This window comes from Aptenodytes patagonicus, chromosome 7 (assembly GCF_965638725.1).
Source record: "Aptenodytes patagonicus chromosome 7, bAptPat1.pri.cur, whole genome shotgun sequence".
Lineage (NCBI taxonomy): Eukaryota > Metazoa > Chordata > Aves > Sphenisciformes > Spheniscidae > Aptenodytes > Aptenodytes patagonicus.
In genome coordinates, this window is record NC_134955.1 from 70095655 (window position 1) to 70120411 (window position 24757).

The 24757-nt window shown below is 49.7% G+C and overlaps 1 protein-coding gene across 1 annotated transcript; it reads left to right on the forward strand.

The window, feature by feature from the left end:
- The first annotated feature begins 741 nt into the window (after nucleotides 1-741).
- On the forward strand, nucleotides 742-22867 carry ERO1A (endoplasmic reticulum oxidoreductase 1 alpha). The gene is made up of 16 exons (XM_076345753.1): nucleotides 742-852; nucleotides 7854-7973; nucleotides 9580-9663; nucleotides 11666-11704; nucleotides 12183-12259; nucleotides 12351-12424; nucleotides 12908-13028; nucleotides 13785-13822; nucleotides 15069-15080; nucleotides 16263-16289; nucleotides 16460-16552; nucleotides 18508-18754; nucleotides 19514-19583; nucleotides 19937-20023; nucleotides 20603-20736; nucleotides 22432-22867. The coding sequence occupies exons 1-16, from the start codon at nucleotides 742-744 to the stop codon at nucleotides 22490-22492; spliced, it is 1395 nt and encodes a 464-aa protein (XP_076201868.1). The 3' UTR covers nucleotides 22493-22867.
- Nucleotides 22868-24757: the final 1890 nt, after the last annotated feature.

Here is a 24757-nt window from a genome sequence, read left to right on the forward strand (position 1 = left end):
CGGCCCGGGTTTACGGATTAAGGAGCGACCACGGCCTGCGGGCGCGGGGGAACCCGGACGGACGCAGCCGGAGCCGGGACACGAGGCCCGTGGGTCCGTGAGGGAGCGGGGGATGAGCGGAGGCTGCGGCAGGCCGAGGGTGCCGTGGGCCGTTCCCTGCGCCCCCCCGCTCTACGCACCCTCGCCCTCCTGCTCGGAGGGATGGAGGGCGCCCCGTTACCAGCGCGTCCCCCGGAGCAGGGCCAGCTGCCGCCCCTCGCTCCCTGAGGGCCGGGGAACGCCCAGGGCGCTGCCAGGAGAAGACCGGCCCCGGCCACGTCTCTCCTTCGGGCCGCCGGGCCGCTTTCTGCGCTGGCACGGGAGGCAGAGCTCGGGCCGGCGCCCGCGCAGCAAGCGCCGGGCCGGCGGGGCGGGCCCCTGGCTCTTGCCGGCGGTCAGGGGCGCCTTTGCGGACGTGGGCCCCGACGGCGGGCTGCCTTTCGCCCATTTCCCGGCGGGGCCACCCCGTCCCGGCACGAGTGAGTCACCGCGGCCGAGAAGTCGGGCAGCTTCCCCGGGCCGCCTCCCCGCTGCCCGGCGAGGACCCGGACGCCCTTCCGCAAGGGGCAGCCCCGCGGGCCGGGCCGGGCCGGGCTGCGTGCGACGCGGCGCGTAGCCGGCGGCGGCCGCGCCCCCGGCGAGGGGCGGTGCGCGGCGCGGCGCGGCTTCTTCAGCCGGCGGCGGCGGGGCTGGCGCGGCGAGATGGCGGCGGGCAGCGGGCTGCTGCTGCGGGCGCTGGGACTCGCCGTCCTGTTGCTGCCGGTGGTGCCCCGCGGACCGTCCGGCACGGCGGAGCGACGCTGCTTCTGCCAGGTGGGCTCTGCCGGCGGGACAGGGCGGGCGGCGGTGGTGGTGCTCTCCGCGTGGGGCTGGAGCTCCTGCCCAGGGGGCGGGCGCGGGGGATGCGGACCCTCCCGTGAGCACCGCTGGGTGCAGGTGCCTCAGCGCCTCGACTCCTCTCCGAGCATCGGAAAGCCTGCTGGGAGGTGCCTAGAGCAAAGGGACTCGGAGGGTGGCTTCTGCCCGCTGAGCAGCCCCGTGACCTCTTCCTTGCTTCATTAACTGTATTCTCTCCCTGCCCCTAGCAGGAAGGGTGAGTGTTTCAGCTAGGGGAGCAGTTCTTCCCTAACCACCCAGGTGCCTCTCGCGGATGTTTCAGGGATGTGTGTTACTATGATGTCTGGGAGCTGCCTTGCCCCCTCTCCTGCAGGTCTGACTTGCTGTTCCTCCCGACTCCGCTGTCCAGGAGAGAGCGTGACTTCAGCAGGCGCCTGCAACCCTGCCCTACCCTGCCATGCTTAGGGGTGAGCTGGGCTGCCCCGCTCGTTAAAGCTCTTCCAGGGTTAATTCCCCTTGTTGATGTGCCAGGCGTGTTACCGTCTGGTAACGTACGTTACCAGACAACGTACGTCTGATGTACGGTAATGAGAGAGCTGGGTATAGTCAACCAAGAGATCAGACCAAGCAGCTGGATTTGGGGGAATGGTTGCTATGCAGATTCCTTTTGACTTAGCTTCGCACAAGCACATTTGCAAGATCAAGGAGTGAAGATGGTACAATGTATTTAGTGCTTTATTTTTGTTGCCTGTTAAAAAAGGAAGCTATTGTAAAGCCTACTCTTGCTGTATTAAAATTCTAGTTCTTAAATGTGAGTCAGAAATTGAGAGTGGAGAAAGGAAACAAACGCAGTTGTGCACTTGGCTTTGGCTTCTGGGTGGCTCTTGACGCTTCAGTTTCATGTGGAAATGGTAAATACAAGCTATGCTGATAAAGAATTGAAAAGCATGCGTTTCGATTCTCTCTCTCTCTATAGGGTTTTTGCTTGTATGCTTCCTGTTTAACAGTGAGGTTTGTCTCCTAAGGATTGAAGCCCAAGTCAGGAACGCGGTATGGGATAAGAAGCCCTAACCGCTAAGTGAACTGGCATGCTGGCATAGTAATGGCTTGCAGGCTTTTTTCCTTGGGTAGGAGGAACTGGTGTTGTACTTTGTACACTCTTGGTTTGTTGCAACACGCTTCTTGTTTATGGAGTAGCGTATGCTTTGGTTTAGTTTGCGGTACAGGTGTTCAGGTTCAAGATTTTTCTAGACTTCATTGCCTTTGGGAAAGCATGTTACGTAGGGCAGCACTTCTCAGCCTTACTAACCACTTAACCTTTTAAAAACGCACCCGAGGGCTGCCTTGTCTTTTTGTAAGAAATAATCTGCTGATCATCTTGTGCAGAACTGGTCTGGTGGTTTTTATTTACCACCAAATAAGGGCAAGCCTTAAATGGTGTGTTTTACCCTCCTTTGTTTATATACTTGAAGGCCTGGGTATAGCTTTTGGTTCCTCCTGTGAACCATCTCTTGCCATCTCATGGGCTTGTCAGATTAAGAAGCCTTGACGCAGGGTGAATGGAAGAGCTTTGACTTCCGTCAGCCCGTGTTGGGACAGTTGACAAGGGCCGCTGTTGGGAGCGCTTGCTGTAGCAGTATTTCAAATGCTGACTTAAGCAGGCCGTAATTCTGGGATGAGCATTGTGCTCTTGTCTGCCTGTACTAAGAGCAATGCCTCACCTGCTTTTTTTGAGTGTTATTTTAGCTCTTCATTTACTTGGAGAGGTTGCTAACCAGTCCTGAAACTTTTATTAGAAACGTCCATCTGTTACTAAAAACACTTAAGTTTCACATACTGTTTCTGCTTTCCAATCTGTCTCATTAACGCTGAATAACATTTCAATATCAGAGTTTCCTCGAACTTCACAGACAGCTCATCCCCCACCCAGATAATCCTGTTTGCCTTAATGCTTTAGTCAGCCGTGAATCAATTCTCCATATTCCTAGTAATTATTGCTCATTCACTGTTTACAGACTGGTGTAGCTGCATTAAGCTGATGTGCTGCAGGTGTTTGGCAGACTGGGGTTTTGTCTAGGTTTCCGGCCTGGCAGAGGGCACGTTTCCTTCAGGGGCGTTTCTGTGGTCAGTACACTACGATTAGGGGTGAGTCCGGGCACTGAGCATTACCTTGTTGTTACTTGAACAGACTTTCAAGCCGCTCTTGCGTTCTTGTTGAATTGGTGTTCACCCAACAGCCTTTGGGGCAGGAATTCATACCTAGCACAGTTCCTGATCTCTCTGGGGTGGCTCAGGAGGTAGCTTCCAAGCGCAGAGCAGCTGCAGATCCTTCTTTGCTAGCAGAAGCTTGGAGATGCCGTCTGACAGCGCTTCAGCCTCTGCTGTTTAACCCCATCCTGGGGCTCCCACGTGAGGTTTGGTTCTGTGTGAGATCCGGAAGCCCCAGTCCTTGTTTTCTGGGCAAAAGACTGGGGGAGAAAGCACCTGGGCCGGCATAGGCTGCTTCCAGGGCAGATGCTAGGCATGACTGTCCTCACCTGGCTGCCAGCTACTTGCTCCAAGTGCGCTGGCAAGGATGAAAGGGAGACCTAGCTGGGCTGAGTGCCGCAGGCAGGCAGGGCCACGAATCACTTGTGCAGGGTGACTGCAAGGAAGCTTCTGCAGGGGCAGCAGGGAAAGCATCTGCTTGCCATCAGCCTGGGACTGGCGTGGCTTGTCTAGAAGAGCAGGCAGCTGCCAGTGAAGTTGGTACAGGCTAAAAGCAACTCCTCAGCCACCGTAGTATTCCCTTCCCTGTGCCCTATTGTAGCTGCAAGCGGGAGATGCAGAAAAGAGTTTGCCTTCTTTCCCGCCCAGCTGTGCAGTAGATGGTGGCATACGGGTCTGGGATGGAGCCCATAGCAAGAGAAGAAAGCCCTAAATCCGCTGCCCAGGGAGCATTTCTGTGATACTGGGGGAAGCAGAAAGAGGTGGGGAGAGGCAGACCGGCAGCGCAGGGGAGAGCAGACTGACAGGAGCCTGGGATGGAGGTAAAGGAAGATGAAGCAAAGGCGAAACCCAAGGATTATGCAGAATCCATGTGTGGTGGCGTTTCGACCTGTGTTACGCACACAAGGTGGGTATGTCGGTGTTATGGGATTGAGAGTGGCTATTGCGGAGGGCCAGCTGAACGCCTTCCTCGGTGCTTACTCAGCAGCTGGAGCCGCTTGTGTGGCGTCTGTCCCGGCGGCTCCGTTGCATCTCTTCCCACCCGGCAAACCCGGCCCTTCCCGTCAGTCTCATGCCAGGCTCTCACACCCCTGCTGGGTGGAGCGCAACCCATCGCTGCCGCTCGGCAAAGTGATTCACAGGTGCCAGCAAGCACATGGCACATGTTTGGGACTGCAACAATTTATGTTTCATCTTAAACAACTGTTCTAATTATTACAGGCTGGAGATGTAGATAAATATTTTGGGGAGGTGGGGGGGGGGGGGGGAAGTGTTTTAAGGCACCGCCCATTGCAGGGCATGTTTGATACGTGCTGTGGCTCAACTGCTCTGACAGCAGGAATTGACGTCCAAAACAAGTGAGTCTCTGGCCGCATACAGGGCTGAAAGAAACAGGTTCTGAGGTGGCAGGCGGTCACGGAGCAAGAGGGAACTTCTGGGATGAAGACCGTGCCCTGCCAAGTGGTCTGATACTACCCACTTCCCTGTGTCTTAAAGCGGGTCAGTGCTGTTTGGTGGTAGCATCACCGGGGCTTTCATCTTGGTGTCTGAGGAGACTTGGCTCTTGATGCTGTCTTCTGTACTCCTTTGGTAGGTTGGGCACATGCAAGCAGTGTCACCAGGCCTGGCTGAGCTTTTTTTCTCAGCAGCCTGGTGGCTTAGGAGGCAGAGCAGGAAGGTAAGCAGGCCAGTGATACCTTATTAGCCGCGTGCAGGCTAGGGGAATTGCCCATTTCTGCACAGTCTGACTGAAATCCTTGGAGGAGGAAGGAGTTTTCCCTCTGACTTGAGCAGAGCTCAGGTTTTCCCCAGCGCTTCCCCTTTGCCTGTGCTGCCCCCACAGGTGTGTTCTCGGTGGCATTGTGGCTGATCTTCCCACCGGTGCTTTTCTAAACCGAGCAGTGGATATTTGGAGATCTCCAAAGCACGACCCCCGTCTACTCTGGAGTATTGTGGGAGCATCTGCAGTGCTTCACCCTGGAGTATTTTCAGGATGATGTTTTGCCAGGTTGGTTCTGGCTTGAATTGGTCGCTAGATGTAGCGAAGACAGGCCTGGCACAAATGGTATATGCTGCTTCAGTTGAGGGCTGGCTGGGTGCTCTGATGTTACCTCTTACAGGGATGTCATTCCCTGGGAGTGACATGTTTGTCTAGCATGGGTACAGAGAGCAGCTGAAGATTACCCTGTCATGGTTTTTGTAGGCCACTTTTAGACCCGATCTGTAAGCTGCCTGCCCCAAAGGATGCCAAGTTTCCAGGAAATAAAAAATGTGGTGGCTGGTTTTTTGTTGTGGTTTGTTTGTTGTTGTTTCGGGTTTGTTTTTTTTTTTTTTTTAATTTTGAAACAGCTTTAAATTGGGTAACTGGATTAGCAAATCGCTGCTGTCTTTTACAGGGGTGATTCAGGCTAGTGAAAGCTTAACTGCTACGCTGTTAATCTTCATTACCATCCAAAATGCGTGACAGAATATGGTACATGTGTGAGGATGGGGTGGTGGGCTTCAGTGTGAACACAAGAAATAGAAGTGAACCTCCAAATAAGGTGTCTTAACAAAAAACTATTTGCTCAAGCGGAGTAGGGCATTCTGACACGCTCTAATAGATTTCCCTTCACTCCCCCTTAGATCAGTGCGGCTGAATCCGAAATATCAAAGCCCTTTTGAAAAAAGCTGTTTCCAAAATACTAATTCCTGCTATGGAGCAGTCAGGATCTAGAGCCTGGATTCCTTCCCCCTCTGTCCAGGGTGGCAGGAGGAAACTTGCACTTGCCTGTAAGGTGCTCTATGCTTAATCCAGGCTATTCTTCTCCCCTCTTCCCCATTTCGTGTGACTGCATTCTCTGAGGGCAAGTGCTCCATTTCTGCCTTCCTTCTCAGAAGGAGGACAGGGAGCTTCATTTCCACGGTAGTAATTATGATGGTTTTATTTAAGTTGATGTGTAGGTCTTACTGAATTATCTGAGGGCTCTCCAGAAATGCGTCAAGGCAGGTGGCTCACATTTCTCATGTGTCTTTCTTTTCTCTCTGTGCATAATAACATATTTTGCCCTTATTGTGAAGGCTGGAGTAGCACCTTTGCTTTGGAATCGGGGAGGCTTTCTCTTGAGGCTTACAGGGTTTTACTCCCTTTCCCGGTTCTGACTGCTGAGGTGCCTGTGACTTTGGTCATCTGCTGTCTTTCCTGCAAGAGGGGTGATACCCACTTCTGTTTACTGAGTTCAGCAACCCTTAGGCTGGTTGAGTGCTTTAGAAGTAAGAAAAGGGGAAGCCCCTTAAATACAGTCCAGTGCCGCCTTAGGTCTTGCGCATCCCCCATCTGCCTCTTTGTTCCTGGCCTCCCCTGGGGAGCTTTTATGCCACCACTCGGCAGTGCGCTCTGTCACACTTCCCAGGAGCTGCCCGTGCCAATGTTTCCAGGTTTATTCCGCTTGTCTCTGCTTCCAGCTTTCTTGTGCACAGAGAGGAGGCAGAGGTTGGACATAACCCCCTAGAACAGTAGTGTGGGGTGCATTGTTTCTGTGCTGCCTGCTACTGGGATGTTGTAGGCTTTCTGGGACAGAAGTGGCAAGAGGACTTCTTATCACAAACTGTGGCAAACATCCCATTCTTTGCTTCATAAATCAACAATATCAATTTAAAACAACTGTCTGGTCTTAAAACCCTGAATTTATCCGATACTGGGGAATCGCAGCTTGTCATGTGTTGTATTGCTACATCAACATCCAGGCTAAATCCCTGGCGTGCTGTTGAGAGTGAATGAGCAGTAATACTTGGTTTTTGGCCAGGGTGATTTTCCCAAGTACTCGTCAGGGGTGTGGGGGAAGCAAAACTACTTCTGTGTTGTGCAACTTTGTCATCCAGACAGTAATCTATGTGTCAGAAAGCCATAGCTGAATTTGTGCTACTTTTTTTTTCTTCCCCCCTTTTTTTTTTTTTCCTCTTCAGGGTTTGCACATAGCTTGTTGAGTTGTTCAGGATGATGCAAGAAGTATTGGCTTTCTACATCAGATTTGGAACAAATGTTTTCTTGCCAAATGGCTCTCTGAGGCAAGGAGAGAGACTGTTGCAGTTGCTCTGGTTCTGATTAAATCAAACAAATGGCTGCAGCGCAGTTGGTTAACGACAAGAACTTTCTTTGAGTGCTGTAATCTTCGGTGGCATTATTGTTGCCTGACTGGTCCCTTATGCAAATGCCAGCTCTCACCTGTATGCCATCCTGCTGGGCGTGACATGCTGAGAAGGCTAGTCTCAAACGGGAACCTGAGCTGGCAGTGCGCATGGCTCACAGCTGTTACAGCAGCCGATATCCAGTGTCTTCCTGGATTTGGCCTGACAGAAACATCTGTGATCTGTATAAGTGTGCCTGACGTGTGGACAAGGGCTGTGTGGTTTTTGTATGTGTGTGACACAGCCTGGTTGGATGTGTCTGTCGTCTCTGCTTTTTAGAGATGGAAGTGCCCGCCTGATGCCTATTACTCAGACATCAGCGAATTCTAATATATCAATGTGTGTTAGAGGAAAAGTGTTCCCAAATAAAACGGCCTATCCCCAAACAACAAGTACAGGACACATCCTAAAGGATGCATCAAAAGATGTTCTCTGCCAATTCAGCAGTCTGGTTTAATGTTGTTTAATTCTGGTTAAACTTAACTAGTTGACTCGTTGGTAAAAGGAAAGAAAATTGTGACTTGTCTTATTGTCTGCAGTGTTAAAAAGTACTGGCTAAGTTGTTCATGTTTGGTTGTTTGGGGGTTTTTTTTATCCAACAGGTTACTGGTCATTTAGATGACTGCACCTGTGATGTAGAAACCATTGATGCCTTCAACAACTACAAGCTTTTTCCTAGACTGAATGAACTTCTGGAAAATGACTATTTTAGATACTACAAGGTAATTTTCTCATACAAGAATTGTATTTATTTTGTGTGCTGCTGCCTTTTTTCTTTACTCTCCCTTGAAGTTATCACTGATCTTTTTAAAATCGGATACCTACATTTTAATTCTGATCTTTTAAGAATGCAGTCAGTAAGTGGAACTCTCCTGTTATCGGGAGAATCTTAATGTGGTACAACCTGCTCCTAAGATGCACGATTTTAAAGATATTTTCTGATGCATTTTTCACTCTTAAGGACTTAAGTCATTTCACTGGTCTACTGCTTCTTTTTTTGAGCTGTGGCTCAAAAAATGTTGGTGACCGGAGATCCACGTTGCATAATGAGAGTATTCATAGCGTCTCCCCACTGACATGGAAAGCTCAGTTTAGTTACCAAACATCTGGGTGAATTGATGGCTGTTACTGCCAGACCCTCATCATTAGGTGGATTCTGCTCCCATTCAGTCAGATTGCATATATATGACTAAATGTGGGGTTGGTTTGAGCGTGTTTGGCTTACGGGGCAGTATTTTACCTGCTGCATACCGATACTGAGCAGTGACTGTTGCCTGATTGTTTCTGCAGACAAAATGAGTATTTACTCTTCTGTAAGATCAGTTTAAAGAGTTCCCAACTTCACTGCACTGCAAACTAGAACGGGGCCCATATATAATATCACTGGGGTAGAGCTGCTTTTCCCTGCTCCCCCTCTCTACCAAACCCACAAAATCTTGTTAAATGTTAATTGTTTTGGAAGAATGATACTTGATACCAACTCACAGAAAAGAAAGACTAGGACTTGTTAAAGAAGTTAGTGTCCTTTCCCCTTCCAGTGTTGGGATTTGTGACAGAAATACTGAGATTGGTCTGAAGGAAGCGTGAATGGAAATGTCTGTGTGTGAAAGCACCAGAAGAAACAGCAAAGCAAGGATTAAAAGAATAACCTGTACTGATAACGAGGACGTGAGTGATAGCAATCAATCTGGTAAACACCAAGGAATTGCTTGTTCCCATCAAGCCTGGAAGGCTTGCCCACCCACGAGTCCAAAACACAGGTGACTTGACACCTGTGGCTACAGGAGGATGGCAGCAAGGCTCCAGCACGTCCTCTTCCTGCTCCTCTAACGGGGAGGCAGGCTCTAGTCCTAAGATGCCCAAAACAAGGCAACAAAATCAATGGGGAGCAAACTTCCCCTAAGATTCACAGAGAATGAAGTGAGCAATATCGCAAGGCCAAAGATTGCCCCGTAGTAACCGTTGCCTCCTAAAGGGTACGAACCACCTGGCCAAAACCCAGTTCGTCATTGCTCAACAGGAGCCTCAGGATGCGATTAGGAATCGGTGGCCTGTGTGTCTTGTCTTCTGTATTAACACACAGAGTCCTGGCTGGGCTGCACGGGCACACGCATCTCGTATGAGAGACAAGTGAATGAGTGTGATCAACTTTGCTTGAGATAAATAACACCGTCTGTTTCCACTCTCACTGCACTCAACCTTGCACTAAGTTTTGTCATCTGAAGTCTTGCACTGAGGCGCTGAAGGTGTGTGTTGGTAAACTGTGGTGTGGAAGGTTGGCTTGGTTGCATGGAGGAAATGTGTAATAGGATAATATGTTATTTGTAGGTAAACCTAAAGAAACCTTGTCCTTTTTGGGATGACAACAGTCACTGTGGAATAAGAGACTGTGCTGTAAAGCCCTGCCCATCTGTAAGTACCAAATCCATTCTTTTACCTCTTCTCTATGTTTGGCTTTCGCAGACCAAGAGGAAGAAGCAGGCAAATGACTTAACTCTTCTCGTTGTTGTAGCTATAGCAAAACTGTGGCTCTGATGGAGCTTTCTTAGGTGTGGTAATACTGGTATCCATGAGAAAGGTCAAAATGCTGAATTCTGAAAGTTTAAAGAAAGGCTAGGCTTTTAATAGCTGACCCTCCGCGAATGGCCAAAAACTTGTCCTGGTCCCTCTTTTATTTTTGGTATTAGTGAGATGGTTTTTGGGCAAATCCACTGTTGTTACAGGAAGTGTCTCTTGTGTTAATTGCCAGGATATTCACCCTGTTGGCCCACGAGCTACACTGTGATTTGCAGTTTTGGCTGACGAATTTGACTAGGCCCTTCCCAGCCCTCTCTCTTTACATGAAATGGCTCTTTCCAGTTCTCTGTTTCTCAGTACAAAAGCGAACACTCTTGTCCCTTTATCCTGGACAAAAGGGTTTTGTTTGCTGAGCTAAAAGAAAACATCTTGCCTGCAGGTGTCTGCCTGAAAAGAAGGGGCTGAGGAAGGGAGTGAATCAAACTTGGTTGCTGGGTTGATAGAGGTGGTGAAAACGCTGCCCAGCCTGGCTTTGAGTTGGCAGCCAGCAGCAGACCGTCTGGCACTCTCATTCCTGGGTCTCCAGAGCAGTCAGTGTGTGTGTGCGTTAATGGTGCGCAGGGGTGCACCATGCCGATGGCGCGATGAGTGCTCTCAGTGAAAGAGGCCTCCTGACGCTACTTGCATGCCTTTTTTTCCAACTCGCTGGTTTATTTTCATGTATGATTTAAAGTATGCTGCAGCGAAGCAGGTGTCTGTCCCCCTCACCTGGTAACTCCGTGGTAACCTGATGTAGTGTAGCTGTTGGCTGGAAAAAAAAAAATCTAAGCGGATACAACACCTTGAAAGAATCTGGTACAGGTGTGTGTGTGTGGGTATCAGTTGTTATATAAATTCTTCTATGTATGTTAAATTCATTTCTTCTCAGCAACTACCCTACCCCTCAAACAAGTGTCCTTTGCTTCCCTAGTCTTCAAAAAGCACCTATTATGGACCCAAAATGGAATGATGATTTCCCTCCCCCCCCCCCCCCCCCCCCCCTAAAATAACCCTAAGTTTTGTTTAAATACTTTTTTCCTTAAAGATGTTTTTGGTAATGATGATGACCAATGTGACAGAGTAATGTTACAATTGCGTTAGTATTAGCTAGAAGTTATTCTTATTTTAAGAACTGACTGTGTCTCTGCTGGTTTTTAATTATTTTGATTTGGGTCCATTTCATTCTGAAAGGAACAAAAATAACCCTTATTCATTGGTTAATTTTTCCCTTCCTGCGCTGTCTGCCGTCGTAGCATTTGCTCCTGCAGCGCAGAAGTGGTTTTACTGCCTTCCTACTGATGGAGGAAATGGAAGTTGAGGAGAATGTAGGGCCCGATTGTCTTGTATGGACTGCTTGGGTTGTGCGGGGCCGGCAGCCTGACATTACGTGACAGGGTGGTAAAAAAGGGAAGTTTTTGGATGACGTGTATCAGGGGCTGGGAGTTGCAATATCTGAGGAGGCGCCTGGGCTCCTGCCAGGAGCGCCGGCATCACCGGGAGACAGGATGCCAGACATCAGCTGACCAGAGGCAACTCCAGCTCCTCTGAAGTTTTATATTGGCTTCCCCAACCTCACGCTTGGGTAAGCAAAACATAACCTGACGTAGCACCTGTGGAAGGCTGCTGACCTTTTGAGAAGAGGAGTCTTGCGAAAAATCAAAATAAAACACCAAGAATATTGCTTAACCTTAGTCTGTGGAGGAGCCAGAAATTGGATGTGTTGTAAGCTAAGCTGGGTGCTTTGATTGCCTTCTAACTTCTAGAAACTGTGGTAACCTTCCTAATCTTTCTCAAAGATTAGGCTGAAAGGCCTCATCAGCCCCACATGTAGCACGTGCTCAATTTTTTTGTCTTGCAGGACGAAGTCCCTGATGGAATCAGATCTGGAAGTTACAAGGTAGGTGTGCCTGCGTGCACAAAATGACGCGGCTTATACGACCAGTTTTGTGTCACTGCAGCTGATAAAAGCTGCCTTAGTCAGATGGGCAGTATTTGTCGGGATGTACTTCGTGGCTAAATTTTTACCCTCTTCAAGTGTTTGGCATGCTGTAGAGCCTTTGAGGTGGCTGTCCTGAAGTGAGGTATTCCCTTCCACTAATGCAGAGCAGTTTAGGAGACTTCTCCAAGAGCAGGTATCGTCAGGCACAAAATGTTCCTACGGCAGTGCCAGAGGCTGCTGTGAGTCCCTGCAACAATCATCACAGTTGCATAAGCCTCTGAATATCTGCAGACATCCTGTGGAAATACAGGGTGGGATGAATCATAAAAGTGTTTCTGATGCTTAAATGGGTTAGTGCATTAAAGGCAGAATTATAACAGCAGAAAAACTGCTTTTTAATCACCCTCTCTCCCCACCCCTTTGCTTTTCAACCCAGTATTCAGAAGAAGCCAGTAACCTTGCTGAAGAATGTGAAGAAGCCAAGAGACTTGGAGCTGTTGATGGCTCTTTGAGGTTTGACTTCTTCTTCCACAATCCTTTCTTGTCTTGAAGGGAACCTAGTATCGGTGCTCTTTCTGATAGTCTTTTTCCACTTTCTTTGCAGCAAGGAAACCCAGCAGGCAGTGCTCCAGTGGACACGGCACGATGACTCTTCAGACAGCTTCTGCGAAGCTGATGGTATAGGCACCTGTTCGATCTGACAAATCTTGTAATGGGATTTTAAGCACCTCTGCAGAACTTCCAGGCCAATGTGTAATATTTCAGCAAGCCTGGAGCATATATAGCATTTCTTCTCTTTTTCCACCTGCCCCTGCCCTCAGTATTTTGAAAATACTACGATGCAAATATTTCTGACAAAGCTTCATTGCTGGTCAGGATCTTGCCGTGTTTAGCAAGTGAGCAGCTTGGATGGAGCATGCTCAGAGTTTGCTTTGCCATCAGTGGCCTTGCGCTCCGATAGCTCTGAAGGCCAGAGAGCTTTGCCCCGCTGCAGTGGGTTGATGCGTAGCAAATATTATGCACCTGCCTCTCTGGAGAGGGATGAGCTGGTCTCTCTGCTGGCAAGACTGTTCAGCATGCAAAGGGATGGCTGGATCAGCCTTGGAGGATGTCATTTTCCTTCAGAAGTTTTTGTCACTGACCCAGCACTCTGCTTTGCAGACATCTATTCTCCTGACGCGGAGTACGTGGATTTACTCCTGAATCCTGAACGCTATACTGGCTACAAAGGGCCGGATGCCTGGAAAATTTGGAACAGTATTTACGAAGAAAACTGCTTCAAGTAGGTGCTTTGGGGGACAGGTTCCACAAGCCTGCAGGTGCTGATTTTTGCAGAGGGGCTGCATGTGCTTTAACTGCTCCATTAATCCCCATCCTCCTGGCTTTGCTGCAATGCTTGTGCAGTGTGGGCTGTCAGAGGAAGGGACAAGTCGTGTGGCTGCCCCGTGAGCCCCCCTTGGCTGTTCTTTGGACCACAGCTTGCCCTGATGCAGGCTCCTGATGCAAGCCCTGCAGCATGGTGAGACAGCGGCCTGCCAGGGGGTGCCCATCTCTTGTGTGGTGTGGTCCTGGGCACCCAGTTCTGTCCTCCCCAGCCGTTGCTGGGAGCTCTCTCCCCGCTCTGTGTGCCAATTTGAGCTCTGCTGTGGGTACCCCTGGGGCTGATGCACAGTACTGGTGGGCATTGGTCTGTAGTCTTCCCTGCTCTGATCTCTCTAGTGATTTCCTCCCCATTCGTACTAGTGTATCGTGTTGCACCAAGGCCGGGGGATAATGTCCACTAGCACTTCTGTAGGCACTTGACTTTGCCTAGCTGTTCTTTCTAAAGAAAGAAAGGGGGGAAAAAAAAAAGAGCCACATTTTGCTCTGTGCCTTTCCTGTCTGAGCAAAGCTAAAGCACAGAAGGAGATCTAAGAACTCCTTAGGCTATGTGACTGCAGAAAAGTAACTACTGCTGTGCTATGTTTCTGCACGGCAAGGAGACAGTCACTTATTTAAATATCTTATTTAAATGATTTTTTTTTCCCCCCCCTCTTAGGCCTCAGAATGTAAAAAGACCTTTGACATCTGGTAGAGGTGAGTCATTTATTTATCTCACTAAGTGGTTTAGTAGCGTACTGATCCTAGCTCCAGGAACAGTACATGCTCTCTGAGCTACTTCTGCTGAATGAGAAATATGTTGTAGCTCTTGAAGTGTAGAATTTTATGGCTAACGCGAGGGCACCTGGAAGTGTGGCTTTCTAGCATCCATCATGGAGAAAGGAAGTCTGATCCTCCACTCCTGGAGGAAATGTGAGCTTTGGAGGGACTGGGAGCAGGACTGAACCCTGAGCTCTTCCTGGGTCCCTGGTTTCTGTACTCAGCAATGCCAGACCATCTGTGATGGACTGAAATAAGAACCTGGCTGGGATCCTCTGTGGAAACCATCCAGTAAGAGAAACTCTGCCCTAGAGGCTAAGGCTAGATGCTGTAAATGAAGGTAGGGAAGGGTTTTGGAAGCATAAGAGCTTCTTTTGCCCAAGGCTGCTAAAAGACCCCATATCTCCTGATGCCCCGTCCGGCCCAGACATCTAGAACGTCATCAACCTCACTCCCCGTTCATTTGACCTGAACGCTGCTCCAGCAGCACCCTCTGGAGCGATCTCTTGGATTTTTTTTTTTTCCCTAAACTGTGTAGGTGCTTTCCCCTTCCCTTGACCCTTGTGCAAAGGAATGGTACTTCAGGAGCAGCACTGGTGAAGGAAATGTACAATGTCCTTTAAAATATCAGTGCTTCCCTTGACCACCTCTGTTTAGGGCAAGATCTGAATGAAATAACACAGGTACTTTGGGGGCAGAGGGAAGGACTGCTGTTTCGCAGTTGAGGAAGCAGGAGGATGTGAAAATAGAGGATCTGACCCGCTACCTGCGAGAGTTGTTGCAAGCGACTAATAAACTGCAGGAAACAAGGATGGGGCCCTTGAGTATCCCATCAGAGGTCGCACAGGAGATCCCTGGCAGGGGCAGACACCTGTCTCCTGTTTTCTGGTCTCTGCTTCAGCTATGTGGTGGTTTTACTTCCTTTGCAAATACTGATCCCTCCTGCATTGGTCAGGTTACTTGGTAGCGTTGCTCATCTGGTGTGTTCACTGCTGCAGTTTGAGATGATATTTTCTGTGTTCAGAACACTTCTAAACCTCCCTGGAGAGGCGCGCTCTCTTGTCAGAGCAGATTAACGGAGCAGTCTTAATGCTTGTGCTTCGGAGTTTGATTTTGGTCTTGGTCGTGTAATTTTTATCTCCTCTTTTCTCTCCCTGCACCACTCATGCTTTTTTTTCATCAGGAGACGATGGAGGTGAGTGGCACTCTGTTTGTTTTTACTGATAACAGAAACAAATGTGGCGTCTTTATCATGCTGTCACGAGCTCTACCATTAGCACCTGGTTAGCAAAATCATTATTCAGGCAAAATCAGAAGTTGTCTTGAAATTCTGCTGTGTTCAGGACCCTGTGGAGAGATCCCTCTGAGCTCCCTGTCCCTGAGGCTAGCCCATCCTTGTGCGGAGGCCGTAAAAAGCACCAGCAGTTTTTTAAGAGTACAAGTCCCATTTGAAGGTAGTCACTGAAGTATCGTAAGCCTTCAGGACCAGGACTTAGGTTGTGGGGGTTTTTTGGCGCTTGTTATTGCTGAGAAAGCAGCTCTCAGGCTGGAGCTTTGACAAGACTCATGGTCCCAACAGCCTCTGACAGCTGGTAGGAGCTGGGTGCCCAACTCCCTTTGGCCCTGCAGGGCTCACATCTGGGAAGGGCTGTGCCCTGGAGCTGTTTGCCCTCTGCAGCACTGGGCCTGTGTATATGGCATGTCTTCGTCTCCAAATTATCTCCAAATCATTTCATGTTCTCCAGATTACTTTCAAGCGTGTAGCAGGGGTAGCGTGAAACACTGACTTGTGTGATTGTACACCCTTGCTTGCACTGTGTGGGTTTTTTTGGTTTGTTTGTTGTGGGGTTTTTTTGTTGGTTGGTTGTTGTTTTGTTTTTTTTAATAAAAAAACCCCTCTCCCTGCCCTGGCCAGAAGAGAAAAGCAATCCATGATCCTTGTTTCCCCCTACGCTGTGCTGTTCTGCAGCGCTTCTGTCCCCCCCAGCCCTTGCTGAGATGGGTGGGAAAGACCATGTGCTGTGTGTTTAGCTGGTGCCACACTGTGTTATAGAAGGGTCAGTCAGAAGGGTGAGGAGAAAAACTATTTTCATGTTCTTCTAATGCTCCTTTCCCTGCTTCTGCAAACTGGAGTGGGCAGAGGTCCTCTGGGCGCTGGCCTCAGAGGTGGTTTCAGGGCATCAGGCTTGGGCTGTACCCTCCCCTCTGCTGTCGCCCTCCCCTGCCGCAGAGGGGAGGGTGCTGCCCTGTCTCGTTCGTGTATCATCCTGTTGTGCTCTGAAAGGTATGGCCAAAGAAGCAGCCTAAAACATGACACAGCCCTCCTGCTGCTGTAAGGCATCTCAAACTGATGTGCTTGTTTTCCTTTTGTTTCCAGGGCATACGTTTTACAAGTGGCTGAAAGGTAATCCTTTATCTAAACTTGGTTGCTCTTCCTGGGATGAATGCAGAATGGCCAGGGAGTGGGTGGGAGGTACTGGCCACGCTCAGGTGGGATTAGATTTCTGTCTGACAGCCAGGAGAGGAAAATTCGATGTATGGGCACTTCAGAATACTGAAAGCATTTCTTTTCAGGTGTCTGTGTAGAGAAGCGAGCTTTCTACAAACTCATTTCTGGTCTCCATGCAAGCATCAACATCCATTTGAGCGCCAGGTACCTTTTACAAGGTAAATGCTACTTTCTGCCTTGGCTCTCCTGCATCAGTCCTAAATTGACACTTCTGTGGCTCCGCTAAATGCTAGCCGGAGCCCGTTCCAGCAGGGTTCAGGCCTACTTCTGCGCTCTTCTCTTCCCTCCCTCAGCACACAGGTTGTGTAACAGAATCAGGAATGCAGTTACCACGTGCCTTCAGGTCTGAAAATGGCTGGACTGTGCTCTGTACCAAGACTTCCAGCACGTATTCCTTCTATTCTTCCTCCAAGGTTATTTTGGAGTGGGTTTCTAACTGCCTATCGAGGCTGTCCCTTCCTAGCCTGTCTTTATGACGGTCAGTTTAGCAATAATCTCACCTAGACAGTGAAATGCTTGGCTGGGCTTTCCTAAGAGCCTTGGTCCATTTCCATATGCCATTCCCATTTCCTTTCCGTGCCTTTGTCCAGAAGTAGCTATCTGAAGAATCTAAATTTCAACCCTGGGGTTGAAAATCGAGGGCGATACGAAAACGTGATTTGTGTGTCTCACGTGGCCAAAGGCTGTGGCATGCCGCTCATGCAGCGTGGGATGCAGGTTCTGACTGACTTCCTGAAGGATTTAGTCGTGGTAGTTCAGAGTGGTGCCTGTGGACCAAGCCTAGCACCTTTCTTCTGCTAAAGCTTACAAAAACCGAGTACAGATGTAGAGATAGCTGTTGGAATTTGGATAAGTAATTTAGATTTAACTAAGTAACTATATTTAAGTCTCTACAGCCCACGTAGGCCTCACCTGGATGTGAGTTAGACTACGTTAGAGTTGGGAGATGGAATAACAAGAGAAACATCAAAGGCGAGCACTGAGTTGGGACTGCTGAAAGGATTAGGAAAATAAGGTTGGATACGGACAGCCAAATGGCTCTGCTTGGCTTGCGTAGAAGGGGACAGCTTCTGTTGGTGAAGGGCTACAGAAGATGATCTCCACCCCGAGAAGGTGTTCCTTGGCTCGGCTTGGGTCCATGCAGGGATTCCCATCTGCAGGCGCCGTGATTGCCGTGCAGAGAGCCTGCCTCAGCTCGGAGTTGGGAAGGAGTCCTTTCCTGCTGGACTGGTCATCCACTGGTGATTTAGAAGAGAAAGTTTCTCCCTTTTTCTTTTTTTTTCTTTTAATTTTTATACATCAGCTTGATATGACTGTTATATCTTCCATTACATACTTTTATATAATCTTAAGTACACGATAGGATGCGCAAACAGAAATATTCTTTGTGAAACCTGTGGGCTTGATAATGGAAAATAGAGGCCGGTCTCCTCCGATCCGTGGCTGCTTTTGTTCTCTTGCATTTCCACAATAGAAGGAATTCTCTTAGGATGTCCCCGTTCATTAGGGAGCCTCCCAAACTCTGCCCCCCACGCTGCTTCCCAGTGCAACGTGATCAGGAGGCCTGCGCTGTCTGCCTCTGCAGATGCTCAGACCACAGCAGAGACCTCTTCCGAGTTCTGCAGCAAGTCGGTGGCTTTTGTGGGCAGGAGTGAAGGAACGAAGGGACCTTCACAGCCTGTCTGGTACATCCATCCAGCCCTCTTTGCTTGCAGACAGATGTTGAGCTATCGCCAGCTTAGATAGAACTGCTCTCGGAAACAATCGGCTCAACTGACAAGAAACTCTTCAACTGATTTAATTCTGTTTAAAATGGACAGCCTCCGGTTTTTAGCTTTTGCTTTTAAGCCTGGGTCATGTTTTAAACCAACTGACAAAGCTCTGCAGGAGTTCTGCATTTGCTGGGGTTTGAGTTTGGTTAACAGCATGCCTCTCTTGACTCTTGAACGATTTGCGGTTAGTGAAAGGGCTGCGACTACTGTAAAGCTTGGCTCTCCCTGGTTAGAGTTACATTTCACCATTTAGCCTGGGACAGTGGGAGGAGGTGAACCAGAACTAACCCATCCACCTCCTGTCATTGTTTTGGGTTTGGTTTTTTTTTTTCCTCTCTCAGATACGTGGTCAGAGAAGAAATGGGGCCCCAATGTTACAGAGTTCCAGCAGAGATTTGATGAAGTCATCACCAGAGGGGAAGGTCCCAGAAGACTCAAGAACCTGTATTTTCTCTACCTGATAGAGCTGCGGGCCCTATCCAAAGTGCTGCCGTTCTTCGAGCGCCCGGGTTTCCAGCTGTACACGGGGAATAAAAGCCACGATGCGGAAATGAAAAACCTCTTGCTGGAAATTCTCCATCTGGCCAAGTAATTACGTTCGGTACCTGGGGAGAATGGCTCTTTCAACCCTGGCATCTCTGAGCGTGCTTAACCTTTCACTTAAAGCGCCTAGAAAGGCGGGTTCTGGGCTCGTTCTTGTAGTGGGATAGCGTGAGTTGTGCAGTAGGGTAATATAGCTGGGAGTACGTTGGTATCTGTAGTCAAATTGCAAAACAGGGTAATTAAGCCCACAGTTTAATAGTCTAGGCTGCCTTTTTGATTTAGCAGAATTGAATTTAATAACCGCCTATGTGTCAGCCCTGAAATTGGCTACCTGTTTGACTCATCTGTGGAATACCAGTCCTGGCTTCGTGTTTTTGACTAGAAAAAAAATCTTAAACGTGTTGGTAACAGAGGTTTGGGCTGTTGGAGAGAGTTTGGAGTAAGAGGAATGGAAGATACCGGAACCAGACGGAAATGTGTCTCCTAATCCAGTCGACGTCTGAATTTTATCTTGTCATGCTCCTGTGCCTTTCAGTGCTTATGTCTGTTAGAAAACAGACTACAATTGCTTAGAAACTGTAAAGCGATTGCTGAAAATGTCTCCGAGGTGAGATGCAAGCTAAGATTGAAAGCCTCCAAGAGATTTAAGAAACAAGCAGCTTGACTTAAAACACATCTAGAGATGTCCAATGTCTAACACCTCTCAGTTTCATTTGCGCACCTAACCAGATACCTCTGTGGATCTGGACTTCAGCCGTACAAAGAAGCTGTGGAGAGATAAAGCTCTTTTCATTTCTATTTCAGGTCTTTCCCGCTGCATTTCGATGAAAACTCATTCTTTGCAGGGAATAAAAAGGAAGCTGCTAAACTGAAGGTAACTGGGTGGCCCTTCCCTTTGGGGCACTTGCTCCCTAAAGGGTATTTTCAGGCGTGTGTCTGGGACAATACTAGATCTGAAAGGGACCCCGGTACCGGATCAGGTATTTCCAATTCATTTTGCTTTCCGAATGCGTTTGGATGCTTGTGGGTAGCTACAGACCATAGGGCGTGCCTGAGGAGAGTGGTGAATCCCTGCTGAGGACCCCGCTTCAGGAAGCATTTCCCTAAGTCAGTCCCACTGAATTTAGCCTGAAGTCCAGAACTAATACATTATTGATTTGGATTAATACATGGAAGAAGTCCTAACTAGTGCGTAACCAAGGTCAACTTGAATGTCTTTTCCCCTAGGAGGAATTTAGGCTGCACTTCAAGAATATTTCTAAGATAATGGACTGCGTTGGCTGCTTCAAATGTCGCCTGTGGGGGAAGTTGCAGGTAAGCTTTGTCAGCAGCTGGGGATGTGTCTGGAAGCACCTCACCTGACGGGACTCTGGCGCGCAGATGCGGTTCTTGGACACCGGTCAGCTCCTAGATACAGATCAGGGCTGCTTGGGTCGTTACCAAGCCCAGTCGGCAGGAAGCAGTGTGCCGACCCCAGCTTGCTGGGCCTGGCAGCAGCTGCCTCTTGCCTTTGCAGCTGAAAACTGGGTTAACCTGCTACAGCTTCTTCCCCGAGAGAGGGGAGGGGGCGCAGAGCCTCTGGCAAGCGAGGCAGAGGGTGCTATAAAACTGGGGGTTCAGTGAGATCTGCACTGAATTTTACACGCGGTCAAACCTAGACAGAAAGCCTCTGTTGGGTAGCTCTGCTATCACGGTAACGCTAAATAAAGCAAGCATCCTGGCTCTGCTCTGCTCCCTTCTCTGAGCTGTGTTAAGTGAAATCCAGGTCTTGCTCTGTTAAGACGATGTCAACAGGAATCCTTGCAAAGATGAAGGAAGGAAGTGAAGCTAAGCTTGTGAGTCAGGCCCTGGTTGTCTCCCCGCTGTTAAATGATCTTGTTTGTCATTGCACAGACGCAGGGCTTGGGTACAGCGCTGAAGATCCTCTTTTCTGAAAACCTGATAGAAAAGATACCTGAAAGCGGCCCTTCCTATGGATTCCAGCTGACAAGACAAGAAATCGTTGCCTTATTTAATGCTTTTGGAAGGTTAGTTTGAGACTTTTTCCTCTACTTTTACACAAGTTGCTGTGTTACATCCCATTTAAGCTTAAACAGTCAGTTCTCATCAGCGATATTGGTGTTAACTCCTGCTCTGATCATACGGTCTCATAAAGAAGCTCTCCAGTATCTGAGGATGTTAATACGGAGTGCAACAGTTGGAACAATTTAAAACAACTTCTTTATACTCTACATTTCTGTAAGGAATTCAAGGAAGCATTTGCATTAAGAGGCAAAGAATTTGGTGATTTTTAAGAAACTGTGTGACTCTCTCTTCAGAGCATGTTGTCCCCGGCAAGGGCTGCTGTTCTTGTTCTGTGTTCACTTTAGAGCTCTCCTTCAAGCTTCTCACTTCCACCAATTCCTTCCCAGATCTGTTTGCAATGGTTGCATTTAGCAGGAATCCGTCAGTCCAGCCCTTGTGGAGAGCTGGATGAGGAGGTTTTGGCAGTGGAGGAGGGTAACGAGGCCTTTAGGAGAGAGAGGAGACTGCAAGACACTCCGGTTATACATTACCGCTTAGTGGTGTTGACAGACCCGGAGTTTCTGGCAAACAGGTTTTTCAAAGGATTCTTCGGGTGATGTTGCTGCCGACGCTAGGGCTCGGGGGTCCTGCTGCATCTCGCTTCAAACCTGCCGATTGTACCTTCTGCAGGGTGGACGGCCAGCAGGGGGGAGACCCTAGTGCGCGTCAGTCAAATTCGGAAAACCAAAAATACTCTTCCCCAGGGATGTTGTGGTGCTCCCCTCCTGAGCACAGCTGCTGCGCTCCCCTCAGGCCAGAGGAGCTGGGCTTCCTTCGGCCCTTCTAGTGCCGTGTCGACGCAGCCTTTGGAAGCAGCGTGCAGGAGACTTACGGACCCTCTGAACGTCTGTTTGCAGAGGAAGTTGAGGGCTGGCAGGCAAAGAGCCTTTTTCTTTCTTCCCTTTTCCCCCCCCTCTGCTGCCCAGCTCAAACTTTACCCCGGGAGTCCTCTGCTGTGTGAAAAGACTGGGGCCGGGCAGCTCTTTCTCAGACTCCGTCGTGTCCCACCTGCTTGGATTAGAAGAGCCTTTTAAAACAGACCTCTGTCTTTTGCTTGTTGTTCACAAGTGATTTGAGTTATTCAAAACCTCCTTAAAAACCGAAGTTTGTCCTGGCTGGGAAGGGCAGACCTCTCCTTTGCGGACGAGGTGCTCACGGCCGTATCCTCAGAGTCCGACCCGGCATCTTCGCCGATGCTCCAGGGGCAAAACGCATTCAGCAAGAAAATGAGGTAGGCGACTCAAAAAAAACAAAAACAAAACCAAAAAAACCCCAAAAAAACCCAAACCACAAAACCCCAAACCCTTCAGAAGAAACAAGCTTATATTGCAAGGAGACTCTGCGACCTGCCTGCACAGCTGGTAATATTATGGTCTGTTTCTTGACCTCTAGTTAATGGGTTTGTCTGATCACTGCTGGGCTCTCTGCAACATCCTGTTCCACTGTGTTTCTCAGTGTTTGCTTTAAAAAGAGTCTGCAAAATTAGTGAAGGGTCTGGTTGTAACCAGAACCTAATTTAGCTGAAATTCTAAATTCTCTCTTCCTAAGAAAGAGCTGCGTGAAGCTTTACTTGATAGCAGTCCCTTTCTCTTGAATTTTAAATAAGGCGTGATGCATATGTTGCTCCAATGTTTCCCTTTTGCTTTCCTTGCACCCAGGATTTCAACAAGCGTTAGAGAACTGGAAAACTTCAGGAACATCTTACAAAATATGCGGTGAATTCACTGGAGAAAGAGAGACTTAAAAGTTTTACTGCTCGGCTGTTCTGGGTTCTCTAAAAATGGACAAACACCATCACTCCGTCGCACTCCCAACCGCTAACACGGTGAAGACCACTTGCTGGACCTCCTCTTCCCAGCTGACTCTCTGTAACCTGCTGATGACAAATATTGTGTACAAGGGAAAAAAACCTACTTTTTTTTGTGTATAAAAGCAGGGACTATATGTAAAGTTTATTTTATATATTGGAAGATCATCCTGAGTAACTTCTTTAAATACTGCTGTGCTATTTTGATGGATTAGACCTCTCTCTCTGCCTTCAGAAGCTGGAGGTGGGGCAAGAACTGTGACACTGAATAAATTTGGGGAAAATTCCTTGTCTGCTCCATGATTCCAACCAGCCCCTCCCTTACAGCATCTCTATGCTAACTTTCTGCTGCATTAAAAAAAAAAAAGACTGCAAGGGATCGTAGGAACCCCCTGTGCTTCAGAGCCGCTGCTGTACAAAGGTGCCTTCCTCTTCCTGGTGGCAACGGGCTGTTCCTGCTGGTCTGGGCGTGTTGTGGGCTTCAGCGCTTGCTTCCTTGTTGAAGGGAAGGGGAGATGAACCAAGGAGCAGCACGCTGGAGGAACCCCGCTACTCGCCGTTTGGCCAGCCTTGTGCCTCTATCCTGGCTAGAACCTTGCGGGAGCAACAGCGCTGGCCCCCCGCTGCCCGGTGAGGAGTAAAAGCGCGCTCTGAAAGGTGGCTCTGGGGTTTGGTCTCTTGTGGGAAGGAGAGGGCGGGTACACAACGAGGCTAAGGCAAACACAGGGCAAGCACAGCCCTCTTCTACCTGCTCTGCTGTCGGGAACCGGAGGTGTGGCAGAAAACAGGCCTTTGTTACGAGCCCTGCAAAGCTGCTCTGCTTCCAGCCAGTGCCTGAAGGCCCCCCCTCCTCATTTAGGGCAAGGGGAGCCAGCAGTCAGCTGTACCTCTGCACCCCAGCCGACTGTCCATGGGGCAGCAGCTGCTGCCAGGACCCGAGTTACAGCCTCTCTCCTGCAGCAAGCGCTGGGCCCTGTTGGCCTTCCTGCCCCTCCCAGCCTGTTAAAGCGGGTTTGCCCTCTTTTGGGATCCGCTTGTCTCACGCTGGTAGCCGGGCAGGGCTAAAAAGGGAAAGGACGTACCCGCCGTGGGGCTGCCGCTCCTCAGAGGCGGCGCAGAGCTGCTCAGTGGCTGAAGCTAAGTTGAATTTTGCCGCTCCAAGGACAAGCAGCTGGGGAAGTAGGACAGAGAGCTGCCGTGGCAGAGCAGAGGTCAGCCACAGCCACCCATCTCTCTCAGCAACGTAAGGGGCAAGACACCCTGTCCTACTGCCAGCCGGGTCCCGCAGGGCTAGCGCCAGCCCTGATTACACCATCCGCCTTTGCAACAGGGGCAAAGGACAGGGTCACGCACGGTCAGCACTGCCAGAGACCACGACACCCCCAGCACGGCCCCGTGCAGCAAGGGGGTGCGGCAGCCCCAGCAGCCGTGCTGCTTTTCACCCCAGAGCCCCCAAAACCTGCCTGCGGGGGCAGGTGCTGTTGCACAGGAAGATGCAGCGTGTGCTCCAGCTAAGCCGCTGCTATTTGCAGCAAGCTCAAGGCCACACAGATAAACCTGTGCAAGCGGTGCAAGGAAATAAGGGAAGCACCGAGTTACCGAGCTGAGGTTTTCAGCTCCGCCACAGCTCAGTGCTGCAGAGGCTGGAGGGATCGCAGGTCCCGAGAAGGGGACAAAGCACAGCCCACACCCTGAAGTATCTCCCAACCTGCCCTAGGAGCTGTGCGTGTGGAAGCAGAAGGCGATGAGGCACAGAGGACACGGTTTGAGCATGTTGTACCTCACGAGCTGGGGACAAGGGGAAGCACTGCATCCCTCTGGGCCACAGCCAGCCCCGAAAAACATCAGAGGATAAAGCACACTGTGAGGGCAGGGGGGAGGAAAGCTGCTCTGCCCTCCCCAGCCCCAGAAAACCACAGCTGCAAAGAGGAGCTGTAGGACCCCCTGCAAAAACCACCTCCAGGTGCTCTGCACCCAACCAGATTTAAGCCCAGAGAGGGACTCACAGGGATGCCACAGTCACACTGGAACGAGCTACACCAAGCCTGACTCAGCCCTCACAGCCCATCAAGAAGCAGCTTCACCGAGGTACCCAGTGTCCGAGATGTCCGGGGTCCTGTGCTGGCACAGCCAACAAGCCCCTGGCCAGGACAAGGGGGACTGCAGGACCACGACTG

Excerpts from the sequence above, each read along its gene's own strand:
- ERO1A (XM_076345753.1), top strand. The coding sequence starts at position 742 with ATGGCGGCGGGCAGCGGGCTGCTGCTGCGGGCGCTGGGACTCGCCGTC. Across the intron at positions 853-7,853 it reads AGCGACGCTGCTTCTGCCAG|GTTACTGGTCATTTAGATGA; the intron begins GTGGGCTCTGCC and ends TTTATCCAACAG. Across the intron at positions 20,024-20,602 it reads GCCTGTGGGGGAAGTTGCAG|ACGCAGGGCTTGGGTACAGC; the intron begins GTAAGCTTTGTC and ends GTCATTGCACAG.